We start from the raw sequence: 15416 nt of genomic DNA on the forward strand, positions 1-15416 counted from the left end.
TATAAGAAGACAGAGTCAGGGAGTCTAAGTTTCTTACGAAAGATTGTGGTTTACAAGACACTCATCATGCTCTGCATGAGAGTACATAGGTTCACTTCAATGCCTGACTCTGAAACAGAAATTAAAACCATGCTTGAGTTAGGAGAATTTGGTATGACTCAAATTTCTTGTAATTCACAGCTATGATGTTACTCTTAAAACTTCTGCAGTACGGGGGACTACTCAGTAAGCTATATATTGGAAGAGTATGCAGACAACCAGAAGATTTTCTTGAAACGTGTAGCTGCTGAATCAACCTTGTAAACCTGGCATGAGCCAACAGATTTTGCACAATCCTGTACAGATAATGTATTTAGAAAGTGAGAGGCTTGGGATTTAATTAACTTCACAATGCAGGGTTTTTTTCCTTCTAGTGGCACCAGTGCTTTCCTTTTTTCCTTTCTTTCCTGGACTTCTGCCAGGTGATAGGGGACTGTCAACTAATTTTGATTTTAAACTTGAGATTTTGATTTGGGTTTTTTCTACAAACCAGAAATAGCCTTTGAAGAAGTACTGAAAACAAACATATAATTGACACGTACATTCACAGTTAGAAAATGGTCATTTTACTCTTGTAACTTCCAGGTCTGCCTGAGTGGTCTTCATGTTTTTTATGAAGTTAGAGTTTTTTATGAAGCAAAGTTTAAAGCTGGAGGTAACATCCCATATTTTCATTAGTAACATGGACAAATACTAAATAAAGACACTGAGTGACACCAAAATGCAGTGGGGGGATCCTGGGGCAGATATTATTATATTTTATGTGCTGGTGGGTTCTTGGTGAACATGGATTTGTCAGACTTCTTTCTTGATTTGGCCTCTAACAAGTTACATGGCATGGATATTGCAGTTTAGGGATATATAAAAAGAACTGAATGTGTGTTGGGGTAGTATAGCTTAAATCAGTATGTTTTTAGTGAGGTCTTCAAGTAGCTTGAGAACATGATGAAAATAAAATAATAGTTAAGTTTTAAGGGTGTTTCTTCCCTGCAGAATTAACACTGACCTTTACCATTTCTCAGGTCCTGTGCTGCCTGTGCTTTTCCCGCATTCTGTTTATTGCAGACCTAGAGAAAAAAAGTGGCTGCTTGTGAACAACTCTGGATTATTTGACATAGTGCTGAAATGTTTGTCCTTGCACAGAGCAGATTGGTGAGAGCCAGAACAGCATTTCGGGCATTCCCAGATGTCCCCCGAGAGAGAATTCCTTAAAAAAGAGTAATAAAAAATATACAGTTGTATTGCAGGGAAGAGGGAGCATACTCCTTGTGCCACAGAGGACTTCAGTGAAGAGATTTTTCTTTAAAAATTTCAGAGACTTTTAGGCAAGGTCTGTTATCTGACAGTGATGTCATCTAGCTTCAGAAGAGACTTCTAAGACAAGGTCAGGAGTCTTTCCACTGGAGACATGGAAGAAGTAGCCTGGACAAAATGTTTTGAGTTCTACAAAACTGCTCTGTAGGAGGGGCTGGCTCAGCTATATTCTTACATGAAAGATGTCCCTTCTGCTGTTGTTCACCAAGGGAAGGCCTTTTGCTATCTGGGAGTGGTGGTCTCTGGGAGGGTGCTCAAGCCCTCAGAGCTTTCAGGTGGCAGGGAAACAATGCACCAGGGATTGACTGGGCTTTAAGACAAGCTTTCCTGCAGTTTTCTTTTTGAGAACAAAAGTTGATGGTGGCTGATGTGTGGGAACTGAATGTGTTTCCCAGATCCTGTTGAACAGTTGAACTTCTCTTTGGAAAACATGTAACCCATTAATACTCAAATAACACATTAAATGGAGTATTCTAGATAACTCTCACCTTAAGATTAATATTTATAGCAACAAGTGTCTTTCAGTAGAGAAATGCCTCTTTTTTTTTTTTTTCCCCCCCTCTAGAAGTTATTACTTAACACCATATTGAACCTCTGATCCTGGGTGATCAGATCTGGGTCTGCAGTGTCTTGAGCATCTCGTAACTTCAAGGAGGAGCAAATGTGAGCAGAGGAGAGAGGAAAACAGATGGGCTGTACTGTCCCCTTGAAGCCATATCCAAAACAGAAGTCATTTCCATTCATGGTACACAGGACGCTTTGGGAATGTGACATTTAATCTAAGTTGAAGTGACCTGTTCTAGGGGAATACCCTGCCATGTCTTTTCTCTTCTGGAATCAAAGAATCATAGAACAGTTTGGGTTGGAAGTGACCTCTAAAGCTCATCTAGTCCAACCACCCCTGCAATGAAAAGGGACATTTTCAACCAGATCAGGTTACTCAGAGCCCCATCCAGCCTGGCCTTGAATGTCTCCAGGGATGAGGCATCTACCACCTCTCTGGGCAACCTGGGCCAGTGTTTCACCACCCTCATTGTAAAAAATTTCTTCCGCATGTCTAACCTGAATCTCTCTTCCTTTAAAACCATTACACTTCGTCCTGTCATAACAGGACCTGCTTAAAAGTCTGTCTCCATCTTTCTTAGAGGCCCCTTTTAAATACTGAATGACCACAATAAGGTCTCCCTGGAACCTTCTCTTCTCCAGGCTGAACAACCCCAACTCTCTCAGCCTGTACTCACAGCAGAGCTGTTCCAGCCCTCTGATCATTTCTGTGGCTCCTCAGGCCGCTCTCCAACAGGTCCATGTCTTTCCCGTGCTGAGGGCTCCAGAGCTGGACACAGGACTCCAGGTAGGGACTCAGGTAGTCCTGCAGGAGGCCTCTGGATAACTGGGTTTTACATGTCTTGATTTTTGAGGTTATCTTTGAAACGCCTCTCTGAAAACATGTTAATCAAGGAGTGGTTGGGGCAGTGAAAAGGTTTATTTGCCAGACAAAGAAAGGGAAGCAGTTGCTATGCCTGGGAGCAGTACTGAAGAGGAAAAATAAATGGAACAAGAAGTGGTGTTTGCAGAGTATCAGCTCTGGAATTTCAAAGGTTTTTTTTGTTTTTGTTTTTAATTTTAGATCTGACTAGCTTGTTGGAAGATGACATTTATTCCTGCCTGAAGCTGCTGTTCTGAAAACAACAGTTGAAGAATGTGGAAGAATTCAAGCCTCCGCTGCCTTTTAGTACTAGCTATTTTATGTTTAAGCTTAATATATAGCCAAGAGATAGGTAAGTTTATTGCAATGCAGTTCACTAGTTACTTTTTTTGTATCTTCTGCCCTGACAGCATTTATGTTGCTTTCCTACGATTTGTATGTTCTAAGACTGTCACCTTTGTGGTCCTGCACCATCCTAGAGATGGAGGTACTACCAGTCCTGGTCTCTGCTTTCCAGCAACCAGTGGCATCTGGTAAACCAGTGCAAAGTTGGCTGTTAAATTTTCCATAATGCAACTGTGATAGTCTGCGTATGCAGTTGGTGTAAATGTCCACATTGAGACCTTCTTGCTGTATGTCGGGTATCTGCAACAATTTCACACATTATCTTCAATTGCCCTTCTGTCATTAATTGCCTTCTATGTGAGACAACGGAGGAGAGCAAAAAACTCATTAAGTTTTTCATCAAAGCTTGTGGTTTTGCCATTGGCCCAAAGCCTGCTTATTAGGCTAGACTCGGAATGGCTGTTGTGGAAAGAGACAGCTGCCTGTGTCATTGGACACAAGTATAAACCCAGATTTTGGGTACTTCTAGAAATCTGACACTGTGGTTGTCTGTAATCAGGCACACAAATAATTCAACAGTTTTAAAATAGTGGTCAGACATGCATGCAATAAAAGTATAAAAAGAATGGCTCTAGATGTGAACAACAGCAGGTGTTTTACAGTTGGTAATTTTTGACCTTCAGTTTGTGTCTGTATTTCTTACATGACTTCAGGTTCTCTGGGGCACTCTCAGAATTTAAAATGCGTAACGCACAATTTACGTAAAATGATCTGTACTTGGGATGTCTCGTCTAAAGGAAGACATGGACAAACTGACTTTTGCTACACTACCAAGTAAGTCTGCTGTATACCTGATTGAAAACTGCCTAATTGTGATGAAAGTGTACTTATTCCTCAGTCACTGCCCATGGAATTTGTGATGCTGTTGTTTCCGAGCATCTCCCCATCAGTTTTCTTTGGGTGGTGCTCCCTCCAGGCACTGTTAGCTCAGGCAATGGCAGGGTTTCTGGCAAAGTCTTGTTTCATGCTAACAATTCTGCCAAAATCTCCTGCTTGGTCTCTTCAAAGGGCTGGAAGAGCTCATTTACTCAGACTTCATTTACTCAGACTTCTCTGTGTGTCTGCCTAGCCCTTGCTCGGAGTTTTCATGAGGGACATCTTCATACCAGGTTCAATCCAAAAGGAAATTATAGTTGGAACAAGTGAATCCTGATGCTATGGGCCAAAGTGGTAGAATATATGACATAAGTGTTGAGATTCACATGTGGAAAAACATGAAAAATCTCTTGGTGGCTGTCTTACAACCCTTATAAATTTTAAGCTGTCTGGAGAACACAGTATTAGAGGAAACATAAACATTATTCCACAACTACAATAGCTTTCTCAAAGTGAAAGCAAGTTGAAAATTTTGAGAAAAGTTAAAAAAGTTAAATGTTCAGTGTGTTTTTCACTAATGAGAACTACGTGTGCAATTCCCCATGCTGTGGGTCTGCCAAATACTTATCATGTGCTAGGGATGAGTTCAAATCCTTTTTGCATCTCAATCCTGCCCCCAATCCAGATATTAGTACTGTCTTTTTTCCTGTAAATTCTGCAGTCAGCCTAGACTTGTCCTTGGGGTCCCAGGGCTTGGCTGCACTTCTTCCACCTACATGTTTGATTTTCTGCATCTAGTTATTCCTTCTGCATTGCCAGATATCATTTCTACACAAAAGAAAACCAAAACACATTTGTGTGACATTGCAGCCAGGGTTCAAGAATGTAGAGTTCACGAGGTACTGCCCTCTAAACAAGAACAGTTGTGTAGCTGCTGCCGTTTCTCCTTAGCAAAGCAGAACAGGCTTCGGTCCCCGAAGCAGAGAGGCTGAGGACTGAGCTTAATGCAGATCTCCCCGAGGGAAAGAGATTTTGTTTTTCAGTTACCCAAACATCCTCTAATAATATCTCAGTACAGAAGAGGAATAGCATTTCTGAGCACTCAAGTCTCAGCTGGCCTCCACTAGCCCCGAGTCTTGCATGAATCTTAAAAGTTCAGCCCAAGCTCTTGACTCCAGTTGATGTGAGCTCCAGGATCTTGTTCCAGTTCATAAGTGAGTAACTCCCTCAGCAGGAAGTCTGGCATTGTTTTCTTTGCTTGCCTTCCTCCCATCATTCCCCCAAGAGGAAGGTCTGGATTTTTCCAAACTTTTTGCCTTTCTAGTTGCATATCAGTGATAATGAGCAAAGGGACTTGACCCATCCATTATTGTTTCCTGTATATATCTATGACCTGCAGACAAACACCAGATCACATTGTGCTGAGCATTGCACAAACAATATGCACAGCCTGGATTTCCATCTGGGATCTTAGCAGTTCTCTCCACTACCCTTGACTCTTTCCCTGTGAGCTGAGCAGCAGAAGGGAGCTAAAAGATTTGCTCTGAGATGGGGACACAAATGGATGAACCTGTATGCCATCAGTTTGAGAAGTAATGGAGGGAGAGAGCGTCAGGAAACATAAGGGCAGGGGGATGTACTTTTGGATTAATTTGCTTATTTTGAAATATTGATTCATGATGACTGAAGGTTTCAAAAATGTGTCTTTTGGTTAAAAAGTCAATTTTTCAGTTCAAGGCTTAACACCTAGCTAGTTGCATTATACAACTGCTACACAGGGAATGCCTGTTAATCTGATACTAACCAAAGCCTATGCAAGTCTTACTGCTTCGCAGACTTGCTATGGAGCTCTGTTATATTACAGAGAATTTGTGTTTTATTAGTGTCCTAGGAACAGGACTTAGCTTGCCTTAGCTTCCTTCAGCTGAAATATCTGCTTAATCCTCTCTGTCTTTTCAGTGACCTTCCGCCTTCAATGTGTTTTAAAACTAAGGAGAAAAGGGTTGAGATTCCAGTCCCAGAGAGCTCCACCACGGTGACAATAACCACGAACAGCATTTCTGGAACTGCTTTGACTACCAAAGAATTTGAAATTCAGAAGAAGGACATCTGTATGTATGAGGTTTTATGTGTGTATGTAAGGCCTTTATACAGTGATTAACAATCCTCCAGAATTGTATATACTTGAAGTTTTCTTTGGTAGTGTTCCTGTATGTAAAATGTTTGTGTGCTGAGTCCATATGAATCTGCCATACCTAACAGGTTGTTTTCTCTCCCCTTCAGGGGAAAGAAAACCCCTCTATCCATAGATCATAGCAATCAAGAGGAGAATATAAGGAAAAAAACAAAGTTCAACACTGTTACATCTTCCTCTGCTTGTTTGTTCATAATTGTAAATTAGGAAGGATTTGTAAATAAGTTCCTAATCTACATACCCAAATACCTGTATCAGGCATAAAGTGCATTAGCTCAGACCTGACGCAGTAAAGGAAGAATGAACTTCTTAGAGCCTGTTCTCCAATTTTAAATGCTGAACTGCTGCAGAATTAAGTCGTTTATTCTTGGAGTATCACAAAATTTTAAGGGCAGCTATGTCACTCCTGACAGGATCATATTTTCTTAATATATGCACAACTTACCCATTCTGTTCAAAAGTATATGAAACTGAGCAAATGCACTTATGCTTGGGAGGTAGGCTGCATTATATTGCAGTCATAGATAAATTTGACTTTTCCGCACTTCCTTCCTCTCAAGGGACGAAGTTGAAAGCTGAAGACAGTGTTGGCACCATCTGCTATACTTGCTCATAATTTCTTCTTTGGTTTCAGTTTTCCTGGTTATTTCTTTAGTGTAGTGCAGTCAAAGTCTAAAGTCAGTAGCACTTCTTATCTGTGGCTCAGTGTTCTCTTCAGCTGAGAGCAGCTCAAGAACTTTAACTAAACTGAACTCAAAAATATGCGGGCAACATACTGGCTTCTTCAGCATCTTGCTGATGTTGGGCAGGGTGGGTCTCTCTGGTTCTGGTTATCACAGGTAGTGTGTTGACTGTGCTTTGCAGGCTTTCAGAGCCTTGGCCAGACCAAAGTTGCATAAATCACACATTTTAAAACTAGAATTTATCCTGCACCGGGCCCAAATAACTGCCATAACCCTTGTACTACCATAACCCTTGCCTGGTACTCAGGCTCTTTCTTGCTTCATCACGACCCATTCATAGAAGAGATGCTTCTGTTTAAGCTCCGTGTCCTGTCGTCATCACCATGTCATGCCTTCAATATTTTTTGTAGCATAAAATCATGTGGAGAGTTTTTGGCTGTGTGCTATGAACAAGCCAGCGCTTGATGTGGCTGTGGTGCAGGCTAGCACCTGCACGAAGGTTTTTCCTAGAGACACCAAAGACTGAAAGGAAGTAAACAGAAGCTGGTCTGCCCTCAACCCAGGCTGCAAGAAGGACGCCGTCGTCGCTGCGCATGAACAGTTTGTGGACAGTGTCCTGCAGCTAATCACCATAGTGGTGGGGGGAGAAGAGTGACTGCAAGTGTAACCAATCGTAGCCTGTGCTTGGCACATGGCCTTTGGGTATAGAGTATATAAGGGTTGGAAAAACGTGGTCTGGCAGACATTGATATTCAGTGTTGTTAAGAGTTCATTAAAGGGTATTGATGTTAAATTCATATTGAATTAGACTCATTACTCTTGCCGGCCTGCCTGTCCGTGCTCAAAGAGGTCCTGCTGGCAATTTTGCATTCTCCACATCTTACGTCATATGGTAGCAGAGGATGGTTAGCAAGGCAGACCAGCTTCTGTTTACTTCCTTTCAGTCTTTGGTGTCTCTAGGAAAAACCTCCGTGCAGGTGCTAGCCTGCACCACAGCCACATCAAGCACTGGCTTGTTCATAGCACACAGCCAAAAACTCTCCACAAAATCACATTCCTCATGTTTTTCTTCAGAGGCACATGTGAGCTTCTTCCACCCTGTGCTTCTGCTTTCCTTTCTCCCTACTCTAGCTTCTGTTGCATGTCCCATTTTTCTTGCTGGTTGCCAAGCCCCAATTCTTCCTTTGGAAGATTTTCCATCATCCTCCCTAGATGTGTTCTCATGTACACTTCAAAGACTGATGCCATGTTTCCTTTAGCCCTGCAGCACTGAATGAAGATTGTGAAAGATATGTCTTCCTTACTATGCGTTATAGAGAGTCATATTCGTGATCAGTTACTCACACATCTGCATGTTGATGTGTTAGAAGAAAATGCTACCTGATGACTCACTAGCACCTGTCCTTTCCTGGGAACTTTCATGTTCAAGTAATGACAGAGCCCATCTTATTCTAATTACAGAGGTTGAATTACATGTTTGCATGGCTACTAGCCAGTTGAGAGCAGAGACATGTGGCTGTTAAACACCTGCAGGGCTGATATTGCTGACTAATGACTTGGATGTGGCTTTTTTCCCTCTCTCCTTTTCAAGCATTTGTTCCTCTCACTCCACGCATTCTTAGTTTAACACCTGACTTTTCAACTTCTACGTTAAATCTGAAGTGGAGTGATAATGGATCAGTCTTCCCGTATGGACTGGATGCCTTTTGGCAGATTCAGATACTCCGTAAAGAAGCAATGGAAAAAGTCACACAAGTAAGTCCTTTACTTTGTTTACGAAAAACATATGTATGATGTGTGCCCTTGGTAATATTCTGGGAGGTGATTTGAAGGAAGCTCAGAATAATGAAGATAGTAGAGCTTTGCAGAACCTGAGTGTAGTCATGCTTCTGGTAGGTAATTGCTTGTTAAGTTTCGAAGTTTTGAAGACAGTGGCTACCATACTGTCAGTACTTAGTCACAGGTATGTGTTTGTTGTTGTTGGTTTGGCTTTTGTATGTTTGTTGTTTTGGTCTGTTTTGTGTACATGTGTTTAAATTAGTACAGGTTTTGCATGTTTGGGATTTTTGGGGGGTCTTTTTTGGGGTTTTTGTTTGGTTTTTGCTTTTTGTTTTTGTTTGGGTTTGGTTGTTTGGTTGTTTTGTTTTGATCTTAATTAGTATTTGCATATGACTTTGGCAGATATTTTACACCATTATCTCTGCTTTGCTTTTACAACAGTGTCTGAAGTCTTAGTGGTCTTTGAATGTTCAGGTTTTTGGGGTTTTTTTTTTTGGCAATAACAGTTATTTCAGGCTAATTTATAGCTCTGTTCTCTAAGTTTTAGGAATGGAGAGGAGGTAATATATGTGGCCTGGGACTAATACTGGGAGAGGCCCAGGCTACTGCGTTGCAATATTTACCTTTTCAAATGCTTGGCGAGTTTCCTGCTCTCCTTCAAATGTCTGCCCTCTGGTATTTCTGGCTCGCAGTCTACCTGGCTGGTGGCATCTTAGGCTTCTGTCCAAGTAGATTCACAACACAACTAAGTTAGGTGGGACATTCCTAATATCTATTAGGATTTTGTGTTTTACTTCACTTAATTTGCCATTCTGTTGACACCTGGAAGATGGTAACTAATTGCTAACAGGTGTTCATAAACTCTCTCTTTTTTGGGCGAAAACTTTGTAGGTAACTTACTATTCAAAACTGACTCATGAAGACATCATTCTTTCTTGGAACTGGACATCAGATATGCCTTTGGAGTGTACATCGCATTATGTGAAGATTCGCTGCTATATTAATATAACACAGTTTGTTGGCCCCAAGGATTGGAGTGACTGGAGCCCCGTAGCAGAGGTGCCTGGTATGTTTTTTCCCTTGCCACCACATGGACTTTGATTGCTTTATGAAAAGTAAGCCAAAATCAGAGGGAAAACATTAGGCAGCAATGGGCTGCTGTTTCTAGTTGTGTTTTGATGAGAGAAATAATGCAATCCTTAGTTAATGAAACCTAGTAAACATTGACTTGTATGCATTGGAGTGCTCTTAAGTCACATTTTAGCTGATCAGCAACATGTTTATGGCAAATTGTTCACGTGAGGATTTTTTGTTTTTATTTTCTGTTCTTTGTTCTCTGCTAGGAAAAGATACTGAGCCCCATGGGAGTGGAGTGTTTCCTGAGGACACTGTGGTGGCAGTAGGTTCAGATGTGACAATTTGTTGTGTCCATGAAGAAGGACAGCAGATACAACGGATGACTTATGGACCAGAAATATACCCAATGATACATCTGAGCAGTCGGAGCAGTGCAATCAGAGTACTAAATGCCAGTGCTTCAGATACCAGTGGGACAAATGTAGTGTGCATACTGTCTGGAGATGAGATGGATGGAACTGTCTTGTTTGTAGGATGTATGTACTGTTATGTTTACTAACCTTAGGAAAGTCAAAATCATTTTGACACTTTTTTGGTTCTGGAAGGAAACAAATAATATTGTGTCCTTTTTCCCCTGGCCTTTGTTTTCTGAGGATGAACTGGGATTGAACTTGTTTGATTTCACTGTAGAAACTCTAGCCCAGGGGTGTCAAATTCATTTTCACCAGGAGCTACATCAGACTCGTGGTTGCCTTCAAAGGGTCGAACGTAATTTTAGGACTGTATAAAAGTAGTAGTTACACTTAATACAGTCCTAAAATTACGTTCGACCCTTTGAAGGCAACCACGAGTCTGATGTGGCCCCCAGTTGACACCCCTGCTCTAGCCCATGGAGAAGACACCACGGCTTTGAGAATGAGGAGATATCCTTGTAAATCCCCTTCTCTGAGAACCTGGTCCAGTGCTTCACTCCTTGATCTTTTTATCTAAGGCACTTCTTCATGATCTGTAATACTTAGTAGCTTATTTCCATATGAAGATTCATCCTTGGTCTCTTTCACTTTAGGTTTACATCTGTTCTAGTTTGGTCCATGACAAGGTGAGAGTAAGGGCAAGTGAAAACATCAATTTAGCAACCAGTCAGACAAAGACAATAAAACAGTTAAAGTAACAACAGGTGCTCACCAGGGCAGTAGCTCCCTTGGAACTGATCACAGCAAAGGAACCCAGCTGACAGCTCCTCTTTCCTGGAAAATCTTCTAAACATTCTTTGAGTATTTTCTTTAAAGATACTGAATAACTGTATATCTTCTCTGTGTTATCATACCAGCCCCAGAAATCTCTTCCAGATACAGATGCCTCTTAAACTACTGGAAGTACTTGGTTCTTCTTTCATATAATGGGTCACTTCAGAGCTTTGCGTGGTTTTCCCACAGGGCTTTGTTGAGGTATCATCTTCCGATAGCTGCCCATTAGAATCCTGTTTCCTATTACAAATGCCTGCCTTTGAACTTAGGGTCTTTGGGGCTGAGGAGACGATAGGAGAGGAGACTGGGATTACTTTGAAAGTGTGTACCTGACTCCAGACTGTGCCTCCTATCATGGACTTTCTGTATTAAGTGTGTGATATCAAATTCAACAACATTCAACCTTTTACAGCTTCTCAGTGAGATGCCATTTTTACATTGTTTGTGCAGTATTTTTTTTTGTGGGAGAATCTTATAGGTAAATAAGTCAGTGGTTCATGAACAAAGGCTGTGATAATCCCATAAGTTTTTCCCATACAGTGGTTTTTGAAGAGCTGGGATCTAGTGAAGTCTGTTCCTGACAGTGCTGCTTCTTTTGGTACCTACTTAGTGGGAGGGGAGAGAACTTGTCATAATGCTTTTGCTTACAAGAGGCATTTGGAGAAGACAAGGTAGAGGAAGTAAATATGGATGCACACCACCTTGGTTAAGCCTAGGTCTGGCATATAAGTGTTCTTTTTGGTCTGCTGCTCATAGTCTGAACAAAGCCTGCCAATATTGCCTCTTCTGTTAGTGCCCCTTCTCTAGGGCAGCTGTGTGGATATTTTTGTATTACCTCTTAGAGAACAGTGTATCAGACTGGAAATAAGTTCCCTGCTTAGCTTTGCCTTAGCATGGTTACCCTCTCTGTTGGGAACACTGCCCATCTTCTTCGGGAAGGCTCTCAACACTGTTCTACTATGGGAGCAAAGAAAAAGCTTTATGAACAAGCTTTACAAGGAAAAGATGGGCACTTCCAAAGCGATGGTGAAGAGAACAAGCCATTCAGGCCTTGCTTTAACTTTAAAATTCAGCATGAAATTCATGCTAAAGGCAACATCTCCTTGACATGACTTGCTTGAACAATTCAAAAAGGTGGTGGGGCTGGCATGTCAGAAAATGTGACGCACAGCTGACAGCATTCCTATGTTGCTCAGCGGCTAAACTGATGCTCAGAATTTTGTAAGTGTTTGGCAGAGTTTCAGTGAAACACTTCCAGGTCAAAGCCTGGAGCTTGTGAACATATCTGCATGTGATTTACCAGATTATCCACTGAGTTAGAAGCCTAGAGTCAAATATTAGTCAGATGGGGTTGATAACAATTATCCATCTGTTTTATTGGGGTTTTTGTAAAGCATATTACTTATATGGTTGGAGCATAACTATTACCATGTATTTGTGAGACATGCAGTCTAGACCCAGGAGAAGGAATGGTGATGCTTTCAGGAAGCTAATGACCCACTAGGATGCCGAAACATTGGCTAACTGTTTTGGCTTTCTTTCGTGCCACAGATGCCCCTGATATTCCCCAAAACCTCAGCTGTGAAACATCCAACTTCCTGATAATAAAATGCACCTGGAAACCAGGCAGACCCAGTGGACTATATGGAAAACGAAGAACAAAATACAGTTTATTTGAAAGGTAAAACGATTCAGCCCTAAAAGGAGTAAAAGGGTAGAACTGGAATATGTCTATCGTTGTCTGTGACTTACTGCCCCATGCCTATTTAAATGAGATAGCCTCCATATTTACAGCCTAAAATACTTTTCAAGAGTTTTTGGAGATCCCTTGTTTAGCTCTGCAAAATTCCATTTGGGGTTAAGGATGACTTTTCCCAAACATTTATGCCATCATGGACTCATGACAAAATAAAGGCCTTAGTGTGTCAGGCTACTTCCAACATGTAGATAAGACCACTATGAAAATACAGGGAGATAGTAGGAGCCATTCACTATTTTTTTTTAATTTTATATGCAACCTGTTTCTGATCATCTGTCAGCCACTTACTGAGCTTCTGCTATGCAGAATGACAGAAACTCGCTGAGAAACAAACATAAGACAGGCCATGGGGCATTTCCCAAATGCTACTAGGGAAAATAGCAACATACCCATTCTCTTCCCAGCATTAAAAACTAGCTAGTGCTGACCAGGCAAAGTGCATGTTACCTGGAAAACACTGAAAGAGATTAATAACACTGGCATCATCCACAAAAAAATTGAAGACTGATGTGCCACCAGTTTGTCTTGCATCATAGGCCATGTGAAACCTTAAAAACTAAAAACCATTGTTTTCGAATAGCACTTGCAAATGGGATTCTTTGGTGATTATGGTTTGAAGTTAGTGAGGAGTTAACAAGATTCCCGTGGCAAGGAGGCTCCCCCATAATGCCAAAGGAGCAGTCAGGGAAAGGAGCCAGGAAAGGCCTGAGTCACACAAATTGATGGGAAATGGAGTCTCATGGTGGCTTTGAAGCAAGTCAGAGGCAATGAGGATTTAGTTATGGTCACAGATGTCATCCACGATGCTAGTGCTAAAAAAGTCATTGGGAAGGGTGCAAAGAGGTGGACAAAACAGAGCAGGTATTCAAAGGAATGGAGCTCCAGTCACTGGCTGCCCATATTCAGCTCATAAATGAGGATGTAGTTCAGACTTGTTTTGCTCAGCCCAAAGCTGTGAGAAGATTAATGTGATGTATTTCAGGGTAAATATTCTCATCCTTGTTCTCAGCTCACACCGAGCTATTGAAATAGGGAGTGTGGTGTGGAGAGAGCTCAAAACTCAACTAGAACACAATAAAAATGCCTGAAGGAAGAAGTTAAACTTCTGCTACTCAGTGAGAGATTTACACAGATTGTACTTAAAGCAGCTTCTATATACATGCATATATACAGAAACACAGTTTAGATTTTACCCCTAATGATGCAGCTTTGGTCTTGGCCATTACCAGACTGGCTCTCCTGCTTTTGATTTAAAACCAGCCAAGACTAGTGGATGTATCCCAGGTAACAAACCTTAGTTTGGATTTGGCAGGGCTGACAGAAAGGTGTAATGTGTGTCACATTTCCCAGTTCAGAAAGCAATTAAGAACATTATTTAAATGCAAATGTATGCTGATCTGAACAAAGATACTTTAAATCAGAATCTTAGTTGTGACTTGTGAGGTGGTTTTACAGGACCTACCTGTTTTCCAGGCTTTTGAGAAGTGAGAGGATGGAAATGTTATGCTAGTGGAAGAGGAGAGTTTCACGTGAGAACAGGGCAAGTCATGACTGATGCCACTTTAACCTGCGTTGTGGTGTTAGCTATGCCTCTGTAATCAAATAACTCTGTAAGCCATGTGTCAGTGAAACCATCATTCTTTATTGTGTTTCGGGTCTTGACTTCTGACTGTTGCTAAAAATCGTTCAAAAATTAAGTTGTCCCCTTGCCATTTTACTTTGTAGAATATCTGGTAAAAATGTTTCATGCGAAGTCAATGAAATGAACAGAGAGCGTGTCTGTGGCTTTCCAGTACTGGCTGATCAAAAAACCTACGATTTCATATTAGGCGTCTCCAATCCTATTGGGCAAACAGAGTCATCGCTCATGGTTGATTTAACTCAAAGAGGTAAGACTTAAGCTCTATGAAGGCAGAAAGATATATTTACTGTATGCTAGCCATTTTTTGTTTTGGATTTGAAGAACTCTGACATGGTAAACTTGTCATTGTTTTTTTTTTTACTGTCACCAGTATTTTGCTGCATTCAATAATTTGAACTTGAAAAGAAAATACGTTAAAACATGTCCTGAGGCAATGATTAGGTGTACAGGGAGATGCCAGTTCTTAGCAGCAATCCTACCAGTTTGGATACACAGCTGTATGGCTAAATGCTACTTGTGATGTAATAATTATCCAGTTACTCTTTATGTATTACTTCTATTACACATCAATAATTAAAAATTTAGGTGCATAAAAGCCGTGATCATCTGCTGTCATGGTTTGTAGAAAGAAATAACTTCTTTCATTAGACCTTCAGTTTAAACAAGGAAAGGGAGAAGACAACCACCTTTCTAGTGCTGTCTTCCCTGCCAGTTTTTTTTTTTTTTTCCCTCTGATTGCTATGAATAGTAGTACTGAATATTACTGAAAAATTATATGAAGGGACTTCTGGTGAGTGAGGGGTCATTTAGGAGCCCTACCCTGTCCTAATCTGCAGATTTCAAGTTCCAACTTAAAAAGTTCCCAGAAGGTGAGCAAAATCGAGTGCATTTCATCCATCACTGTGGTCATCTGAAATAGCTCCTGCTTCACTTTTTTGATAAAGTAAGGAGAAATGTTTTTCTGTGTTTTGAACTTGTTATCACACTTGCCAGTATGCTCCACCTTAAGTAAATCTGTTTACAGAGAAGACTATC

The 15416-nt window shown here is 41.0% G+C and overlaps 1 protein-coding gene across 1 annotated transcript in view; it reads left to right on the forward strand.

Annotated features, from left to right (window-relative positions):
- Nucleotides 1-2736: 2736 nt before the first annotated feature.
- Nucleotides 2737-15416, forward strand: part of LIFR (LIF receptor subunit alpha) — a gene marked incomplete at its 3' end in the record, with an annotated part of 28141 nt that continues 15461 nt past the window's right edge. The window contains exons 1-8 of the mRNA XM_080362435.1: nt 2737-3131; nt 3838-3958; nt 5960-6111; nt 8469-8632; nt 9548-9722; nt 10000-10269; nt 12532-12661; nt 14465-14628. Of these exons, the coding sequence (XP_080218561.1) occupies nt 3053-3131; nt 3838-3958; nt 5960-6111; nt 8469-8632; nt 9548-9722; nt 10000-10269; nt 12532-12661; nt 14465-14628 (1255 nt within the window). The 5' untranslated portion in view covers nt 2737-3052. The remainder of the gene's footprint in view (nt 3132-3837; nt 3959-5959; nt 6112-8468; nt 8633-9547; nt 9723-9999; nt 10270-12531; nt 12662-14464; nt 14629-15416) is intronic.

Source organism: Nesoenas mayeri, assembly GCF_963082525.1.
Source record: "Nesoenas mayeri genome assembly, chromosome: Z".
NCBI classification, from domain to species: domain Eukaryota; kingdom Metazoa; phylum Chordata; class Aves; order Columbiformes; family Columbidae; genus Nesoenas; species Nesoenas mayeri.